Source organism: Arachis hypogaea, chromosome 8 (genome assembly GCF_003086295.3).
Source record: "Arachis hypogaea cultivar Tifrunner chromosome 8, arahy.Tifrunner.gnm2.J5K5, whole genome shotgun sequence".
Lineage (NCBI taxonomy): Eukaryota > Viridiplantae > Streptophyta > Magnoliopsida > Fabales > Fabaceae > Arachis > Arachis hypogaea.
The window spans coordinates 47615458-47625160 of NC_092043.1; the positions used below are offsets into that span (position 1 = coordinate 47615458).

Consider the following 9703-nt stretch of genomic DNA (forward strand, 5'->3'; position numbering starts at 1 on the left):
CGGCCGTTTCTTTCCTCTTCTTTCGTAACTAACACTATGTTTGGTTTAAAGAAAAATAAAAAAAAATAAATGAAAAAATTTATTTTTTTTGTTTGGATGTTAAAAGAATAGAAAGAAAACAAAATTTTGGTATGGATCATACTAAAAAAAATTTTATCCATTACAAACAAAAAAATAAAAAAATATTATTTTTTGTGTATTTATAATATTATCCATAATTCTATTATTATTAATAATTATCAATATAAATTTAGTTTTAATATATTATCATAATAGAGATTTACATTTAAATATTATATATATATTTGATAAATAATTTAAATTAAATATATAAAATTATAATATTTTATAATATTTATAAAATGTAATAAAATATAAATAAATACAAATATTATATTTTATTTTATTATAAGAATATTAATATAATTTTATATTATTATATTTTTTTTTCATTCAAAAAAATAATTTTTTTTATTTTTTTATCTATTTTCTCTTCATTCAAATAATACACAAATAATTTTACTTTTTTTTATATATTTTTTTATTTTCTTTTTTATATCCAAACAAAAAGTAAGTATAAGCTAAAAAAGAAAAAAAATAAAAATAAAAAATCTCAAAATAACTCAAGTTTTAAATAAAAAATATTTTTTTTAAATATAAAGCTAATACAAATATCTTGGAAATCTCAAACAACCCTTTCAAAAAAAAAAAAAAAAAAAACAAAATCAACGATAAAATTGCTAATGTTAAACGCAATAAATTTGACTATTTCTTCTGTCTTGTACACATTAATCATCCATTCACTCACTCCAATTCTTCTATCTTAATTAAGTCATAGATCAGTGCATTACAAGAAAATCCAGAACTGATGAAGTTCAAGGTAGCGAATGCATCGGAATACCTGGTAATAACAGGTGCAGGGATCAAAGACGTGAAGCTTGCGAAGAAAGCATGGGTGTTGCCATGGCAATCATGCACCACCTTGGACCTTTCTCCGGTAAACTACACGTTCGAGCTCCAAGCCATGAGCGCCGAGAAGCTCCCTTTCAAGCTTCCTTCGGTGTTCACAATTGGTCCACGTGTCGATGATCACGAGTGTCTCCTAAAGTACGCCAAGCTCCTCTCGTCCCATGATAAGCTCTCCAACCACGTTAATGATCTCGTCCAAGGAGTCATTGAGGGCGAGACGCGTGTTCTCGCAGCATCTATGACTATGGATCAGATCTTCAGGGGAACCAAGGAGTTCAAGCAAGGTATGCAATATCAATAACTTCAACTTTTTTTCCCCTTCTCTGCCTTTCAACTTACTTTCTTAAATCAACAATATATTTAAATTTAAATTATATTTAGATAGTTAGATATGTATCAATGTATCATAGTATCATACTTCATAGAGTTGATTTATGATTATACTAGAAAAAAAAAGTGGGGTTAAAAGGCCTTATTAAAAGGTTGTCAATGGTGAAAGTCCTAAAATAATTAGGTATTATCAATTAGAAAGAATGCACCATAAATCCTCTTTAATAGTTTTACAATCAGCTTTTGTTTTTCTTAGTTGTATGCAAACCTATTTAAAATACGATTGAATTGATTTTTAAAAGTAATGCTAGAGAACTAATGTTTTGGTCAGTATCTAATACCTTGGAACTTCTGAAAAATTATGATTGCACCTTATTGTGAACTTCTAAAAAATTATGAGTAATAGAAATAACAGACATCAACTAATTGAAACTAACATACATGTAACCGTTACTTGAAGGTGTGTTCGAGAAGGTTCAGCTGGAACTGAATCAGTTTGGGCTGCTGATCTACAATGCAAATGTGAAGCAACTGGTGGACGTGCCGGGACATGAGTACTTCTCTTACTTGGGCAAGAAGACTCAGATGGAGGCCGCAAATCAGGCCAAGGTGGACGTTGCTGAGGCCAAGAAGAAGGGTGAGGTTGGTGCCAAGCTCAGGGAAGGCGAGACGCTCCAGAATGCCGCCAAGATTGATGCTGAGACGAAGATCATTGCCACTCAGAAGAAAGGCGAGGGCGATAAGGAGGAGATCAACGTAATTAAATAATGTTGTATTTTCATTATTCTTTAATGAAAGAAATACATAGTTTATATTGATATAGTTTTGAAACATGTTTATTTGAGTGTTGTAGGTGAGGACATCAGTGAAGGTGTTCGAGAACTTGAAGGATGCAGAGGTGGCAGAGGCAAATGCAGAGCTGGCAAGGAAGAAGGCGGAGTGGTCGAAGGTGGCGAAGTTGGCAGAAATGGAGACTACAAAGGCAGTGTCTTTGAGGGAGGCAGAGCTGCAGGGGGAGGTTGAGAGGATGAATGCTAAGGCGAAGACTGAGAAACTTAGAGCTGATTACCTTACCAAGGCAAGCGTTGAGTATGAGACCAAGGTTAGTGCCTTCACAACTTTTTTTTAATTATTTTTTATATAAAATTTAAATTCTAACTCTAAAGTCTAAACCCTAAACCTTCTATAAAAAGTAATGATATTAACTAACTAAAAAATAATTATCTATAATTATACTATACAACTCGATGAACTCATTAATTAGTATCCTTCCTTATATACTATTTCTACTCACGAAGCTTGTAATCTCACTGAATTTCTAAGATTGGCCATTGGACAAAGTAAAATAATGCAACTTATTATTAATTCTTGAACTTTGCAATAATAACTGCATGGTAACATTTAGAATTTGTCAGATACTTTTTGTTTTCTGTGAATTTTGCGATATTAGATAGTTGATTCAAACACTTTTGCTCATAATGTGTCAATATATAAATGCGGAATGAAATCCTAGTTACTTTTACTCTTTATGGATCCACAACAAGTAAAATTATTTGATAGGCACAAGAGGCCAACTGGGAACTATACAAGAAACAAAAAGAAGCAGAAGCAGTTCTTTTCCAGAAGGAAAAAGAAGCTGAAGCACAAAAGAAATTAGCAGAGGCACAGTTTTTCGCTCGCCAACAAGCCGCGGATGCACAGCTATACGCGAAAAAGAAGGAGGCAGAGGGGCTTATGGCATTAGGGAAAGCCCAAGGTGCATATTGTTGGGAATAAGACACAATTCCCCCTTGAGAAAACACCTTTGACAGAGAAATAAAATAGACACAATCACAACACAAGAATTTAACGTGGAAACTCCAATTACCGGAGAAAAAATCACGGCCGTTGTCAAATGACAACCAGAGAATATCACTATGTGAAAATTGTTACAACACATAGACTTCTTTCTCTCACCGGCACCCCAGTACACCCACACTCTTTCAAAGCAAATATCTAACTACACCTCACAACACTCTCTAATCAAAGAGTACAGAGGAAAAGAAAAATCAGATACAAGCTTAAAGTGTTTCTGACTGGTGCAAAAACAAATGGAGAACTTAGCCTCATATTTATAGCCTAGGCCACCCACTCCATTTGCTATCCTAAGCAATGTGGGACTAATTCAACCAAATCCTAACAATCTCCACCTTGATTGAAATAGTCACACATCTTCAGCTTCCATTGTCAACACCGACAATTCTTTGCTGCCATTGTCTATACCGACAATCATAGTTCAGAGAACTATCATACTCCACCATGAAAGTATACTCACTTGGAATTAGACCACTCCAAGCATTTCGCCTTGGTACAGATCGAAACCTTGCTGAAAATTCATGGTGCAACTTCCAAATTGGCTTTTCCTGGAAGTTCTTCAGCCATCGACCTAACTCCGCCACACACCTTGCATCTCAACGCCAACCAATGCCCGTGTGCAATTGTGGACCTGATTGCCACAACTCATCCTTATCCATGGCAGTGCGGTAATACCATGAGGATACTTCTTGTCTTCTAGAGAACATCATCTTCTCTCATAGAGAGAGCAATATTGCAAGTATCAGATTGAGAGTCTTTTTCTGAAACCGCATTACCTGGACAATTTCTCTTTACATGCCCAGACTTTCCACATTTCCAGCATGTTACACTCCTTCCACGATTTCCTTTTCCATAATTGTCACTTCTAGCTACAAGCGCCAAATCTGATGAAGTGCTACCCTCATTTTTCATTCTTCTTTCTTCAGCAATGAGCTTACTGGCAACTTCTTCAAAATTCAGAGTTTCCTTCCCATACATTAAAATAGGTTTGATATACTCATAGGAAGAAGGAAGAGACAATATGAGCCTCAGTGCCTTATCTTCATCATCAATTTTCACTCCAATTGCCTCTAATTCAGAGACAATACCATTGATAGCACTAAGATGGTCGGAGATTTTCACATTGTGATCCATGCGTAGATTATGGAACTGCTCCTTCAATAACAACCGATTTGAGATGCCCTTTGCCTGATACAACCCTTCGAGTTTATCCCAAAGTTCCTTGGCTGTTTTCATTCCTTGCACATTTGCAAGAACATTCTTAGCCAAACACAGGCGAATAGCACTTGCAGCTCTCAAATCTAGTTCCTCCCAATCTTCATCCTTCATACCAGAGATCCTCTCCTTCAACGCCTTGTGCAAACCTGATTGTATCAACACATCCTTGACTTGTACTTGCCACAAGCCAAAATTGATTCTTCCATCAAATTTCTCTATTTCAAGCTTCACAGCACTTGAATATCCAGACATTGTTGCAACCGTATACTGGAATAGTATAACTCAACTGTAGACCGTGCACTAGGAAGGGTCCCCAGGAAAGAGAGGTGGGTCACAATGGACACACTTAAATACCAAGTCTTTCCTTAGCCAGAACCTTTTCCAAACTGCACTCTCACAGTGTCACACTGCCTTCCAGCAACAACAACAGCAACCAAAGATCAACCTCAAGCCACAGGACAAAATTCTTTTCTGATGTGGAAGGTCAGACTAGGCTGCAACCACAGAGCATACTAAGAATAAATCCCACCGAACCGAAGCTCTGATACCACTTGTTGGGAATAAGACACAATTCCCCCTTGAGAAAACACCTTTGACAGAGAAATAAAATAGACACAATCACAACACAAGAATTTAACGTGGAAACTCCAATTACCGGAGAAAAAACCACGGCCGTTGTCAAATGACAACCAGAGAATATCACTATGTGAAAATTGTTACAACACATAGACTTCTTTCTCTCACCGGCACCCCAGTACACCCACACTCTTTCAAAGCAAATATCTAACTACACCTCACAACACTCTCTAATCAAAGAGTACAGAGGAAAAGAAAAATCAGATACAAGCTTAAAGTGTTTCTGACTGGTGCAAAAACAAATGGAGAACTTAGCCTCATATTTATAGCCTAGGCCACCCACTCCATTTGCTATCCTAAGCAATGTGGGACTAATTCAACCAAATCCTAACACATATCTAAAGACACTCCATGAAGCACTTGGAGGAAACTATGCAGCTCTAAGGGACTACTTGATGATAGAGGGTGGAATGTATCAAGAGATTGCTAAGATTAATGGCGACGCAGTACGTGGACTCAAGCCGAATATCAGCATTTGGACGAACGGCAATGGCGAAGGCAGTGACGGCGGTAGTGCTTTGAAGGAGGTTGCCGGTGTGTATAAGATGTTGCCACCTTTGTTTAAGACAGTTGAAGAACAAACTGGTATGCTGCCTCCAGCTTGGATGGGAATCTTGACTCAAAAGAATGCGGACCAAACTTCTCTAAAGTGAAAAAGATTAATAAAGTGATAAACCCGAATCAAATATCATTTTAATATTTTACCAATCTCTTTAGTTTGGGAGATTTTCTTCAAAAGAATGTTTATATTATGTGTTAACTCATCTACCATTAATATGACATGATTAAGTATTAGTTCTACTCAATAAATTTGCTTATTTTCTTTTGTTATTAGGCTATTTCTACATTCAATATATAGTGTTTTTTTCATAATTTCTTTTTATAGAGTATTAGATCCCTTTTACAATATTGTAATAACAATAAAATCTATATATTTCAGAAAATAATTAATAGGAGGATCGTATCTCCAAATAAGAGCATAAGAGGAAGGAAACAGAATCATAACATAATCGCAAAGCAATTATTTACCTCAATTTGAAATTTCGAACATTGTTACCACTTACCACAATTGGTCCTTCCCTCTTCTTCAGCACTGAGTATAAGCTAAAAAGAAAAAAAAAATTAAAATAAAAAATCTCACAATAACTCAAGTTTTAAATAAAAAAATATTTTTTTAAATAGGAAGCGAATACAAATATCTTGTAAATTTCAAAAAATCTTTTAAAAAACAAAATCAAAGATTAAATTGCTAATCTAAACGCAACAAATTTGCCTATTTCTTCGTCTATTTGCATCTATATAAGCTTCCAGTCTTCTGTCTTGTACACATTAGTCATTCATTCACTCACTCCAATTCTTCTATCTTAATTAAGCTTCCTCCATCTCTCTCATACTTTCTCGTAAGTCATAGATCAGTGCATTACAAGAAAATCCAGAACTGATGAAGTTCAAGGTAGCAAATGCATCGGAATACCTGGTAATAACAGGTGCAGGGATCAAAGACGTGAAGCTTGCGAAGAAAGCATGGGTGTTTCCATGGCAATCATGCACCACCTTGTACCTTTCTCCGGTAAACTACACGTTCGAGCTCCAAGCCATGAGCGCCGAGAAGCTCCCTTTCGAGCTTCTTTCGGTGTTAACAATTGGTCCACGTGTCGACGATCACGAGTGTCTCCTAAAGTACGCCAAGCTCCTCTCGTCCCCTGATAAGCTCTCCAACCACGTTAATGATCTCGTCCAAAGAATCATCGAGGGCGAGACGCGTGTTCTCGCAGGCTCTATGACTATGGACGAGATCTTCAAGGGAACCAAGGAGTTCAAGCAAGGTATGCAATAACAATAACTTCACCTTTTTTTCTTCTCTGCCTTTTAACTTACTTTCTTAAATCAACAATATATTTAAATTTAAATTGTACTTAGATAGTTAGATATGTATCAATGTATCGTAATATCATACTTCTTACCGTTGATTTATGAATATGCTAGAAAAAAAAAAGTGGGGTTAAAAGGCCTTATTAAAAGGTTGTCAATGGTAAAAGACTAAAGTCCTAAAATATTAGGTATTATCAATTATCAATTAGAAAGAATGCACCATAAATCTTATTAAAAGGTTGTCAATGGTAAAAGTCTTAAAATATTATGTATTATCAATTATCAATTATCAATTAGAAACAATGCACCATAAATCCTCTTTAATTGTTTTACAATCAACTTTTTTTTTTCTTAGTTGTATGCAAACCTATTTAAAATACGATTGAATTGGTTTTTAAAAGTAATGCTAGAGAACTAATGTTTTGGTTAATATCTATTACTTTTTTTAAATTTTTTTTTTTAATTTTAGATTTTAAATCATAAATTTTTAATCTTATATCCTAAATCTTAAATCTTAAATTTTAAATTTTAAATTTTAAATTCTTCTAAAAAAAATGGAATTAGAAAAGAAAAACAACTTAATATTCCCTATACTTTTTTCTTTTTTTTTTCTTTTTCTAATCATATCACCAAAGAAACAAATGATTTTTCTACCAAACATTCAAATAACCCTATTTTATTTAGGTTAGAACTTCTAAAAAATTATGATTGCACCTTATTGTAAACCTAATTTGCAAAATGTTGGTAATAATGTTACTCATGAGTAACAGAAATCAATTAATTGAAACTAACATGCATGTAACCGTTACTTAAAGGTGTGTTCGAGAAAGTTCAGCTAGAACTGAATCAGTTTGGGCTGCTGATCTACAATGCGAACTTGAAGCAGCTGGTGGACGTGCCTGGACCTGAGTACTTCTCTTACTTGGGCAAGAAGACTCAGATGGAGGCCGCAAATCAGGCCAAGGTGAACGTTGCTGAGGCCAAGAAGAAGGGAGAGGTTGGTGCCAAGCTTAGCGAAGGCGAGACGCTCCAGAATGCGGCCAAGATCGATGCGGAGACGAAGATCATTACCACTCAGAAGAAAGGCGACGGCAATAAGGAGGAGATCGACGTAATTAAATAATGTTTTGTACTTTTATTATTCTTTAATGAAGGAAATGCATAGTTTATATTGATATAGTCTTGAAACATGTTTATTTGAGTGTTGTAGGCGAGGACATCAGTGGAGGAGTTTGAGATTTTGAAGGAAGCAAAGGTGGCAGAGGCAAATGCGGAGCTGGCAAGGAAGAAGGCGGAGTGGTGGAAGTGGTGGAAGGTAGAGAAGTTGACGGCGATCGAGACTAAAAAGGAAGTGTCTTTGAGGGAGGCACAGCTGCAGGGGGAGGTTGAGAAGATGAATGCTAAGGTGACAACTGAGAAACTTAGAGCTGATTACCTTCCCAAGGTTAGTGCCTTCACAACTTTTTTTTAATTATTTTTTATATAATTTTAAATTCTAATTCTAAACCCTAAACCTTTTATAAAAATTAATGATATTAACTTGCTAAACGTTAATTATCTATAATTATACTATGCAATTCATTAATTAGTATCCTTCCATGTAAACTATTTCTACTCATGAAGTATGTATTATCACTGAATTTCTAAGATTGGCCATTGGACGAAGTAAAATAATGCAACTTATCATCAATTCTTGAATTGTGCAATAATAACTGCATGATAACATTTTGAATTTATCAGATACTTTTTGTTTTCTGTGAATTTTGCGATATTAGATAGTTGATTCAAACACTTTTGCTCATGATGTGTCAATATACAAATGCGGAATGAAATCCTAGTTACTTTTACTCTTTATGAATCCATAACAAGTAAAATTATTTGATAGGCACAAAAGGTCAACTGGGAACTATACAAGAAACAAAAAGAAGCAGAAGCAGTTCTTTTCCAAAAGGAGAAAGAAGCTTTAGCACAAATGAAATTAGCAGCTGCGCAGCTATACGCGAAGAAGAAGGAGGCAGAGGGGCTTATGGAATTAGGGAAAGCCCAAGGTGCATATCTAAAGACACTCCATGAAGCACTTGGAGGAAACTATGCAGCTCTAAGGGACTACTTGATGATAGAACGTGGAATGTATCAAGAGATTGCTAAGATTAATGGCGACGCAGTACGTGGACTCAAGCCGGAAATCAGCAAATGGACGAACGGCAATGGCGAAGGCAGTAACAGCGGAGTGCTTTGATGGATGTTGCCGGTGTGTCTAAGATGTTGCCACCTTTGTTTAAGACAGCCGAATCAAATATCATTTTAATATTTTACCAATCTCTTTAGTTTGGGAGATTTTCTTCAAAAGAATGTTTATATTATGTGTTAACTCATCTACCATTAATATGACAAGATTAAGTATTAGTTCTCGATAAATTTGCTTATTTTCTTTTGTTATTAGGCTATTCCTACATTCAATATAGAGTGTTTATTTCATAATTTCAATATATAGAGTATTAGTTCCCTTTTACAAAAGAAAAATGTTAGAGGGTCATCAGAGACGACAAGGAAGGAACGATGAGGAGCAGCAGCGGCGACAAAGAACAGCGACGACGGCGGTAAGGACCCCTCCCCTTTCCTGCCCCCTCTTGTTCCCGAAACCCCCCACCCTTCTTCATTCGCGTTTTCCCTTCTCCCTTTTTCCTTTTACACGTTTTCTTTCTTTTTTTATTTTTTTAAATTTTTTATTAAGGGTAACTTGGTAATAAAAATAAAAAATTTGGTAAAAATGACGATTTTAAAACAAATTTAAATTTTTGGGACCATTTTGTTATAAAAAAAA

The 9703-nt window shown here is 35.2% G+C and overlaps 2 protein-coding genes across 2 annotated transcripts; both read left to right on the top strand.

The window, feature by feature from the left end:
• Positions 1-832: 832 nt before the first annotated feature.
• On the top strand, positions 833-5799 carry LOC112705455 (flotillin-like protein 4). The gene is made up of 5 exons (XM_025756282.2): positions 833-1253; positions 1760-2055; positions 2153-2401; positions 2860-3059; positions 5342-5799. The coding sequence occupies exons 1-5, from the start codon at positions 869-871 to the stop codon at positions 5658-5660; spliced, it is 1449 nt and encodes a 482-aa protein (XP_025612067.1). The 5' UTR covers positions 833-868; the 3' UTR covers positions 5661-5799.
• Positions 5800-6358: 559 nt separating this feature from the next.
• LOC112707934 (flotillin-like protein 4) lies at positions 6359-9297 on the top strand. Its single transcript, XM_072201550.1, has 4 exons — positions 6359-6833; positions 7695-7990; positions 8090-8323; positions 8765-9297. The coding sequence occupies exons 1-4, from the start codon at positions 6449-6451 to the stop codon at positions 9116-9118; spliced, it is 1269 nt and encodes a 422-aa protein (XP_072057651.1). The 5' UTR covers positions 6359-6448; the 3' UTR covers positions 9119-9297.
• The last annotated feature ends 406 nt before the right edge of the window (positions 9298-9703 follow it).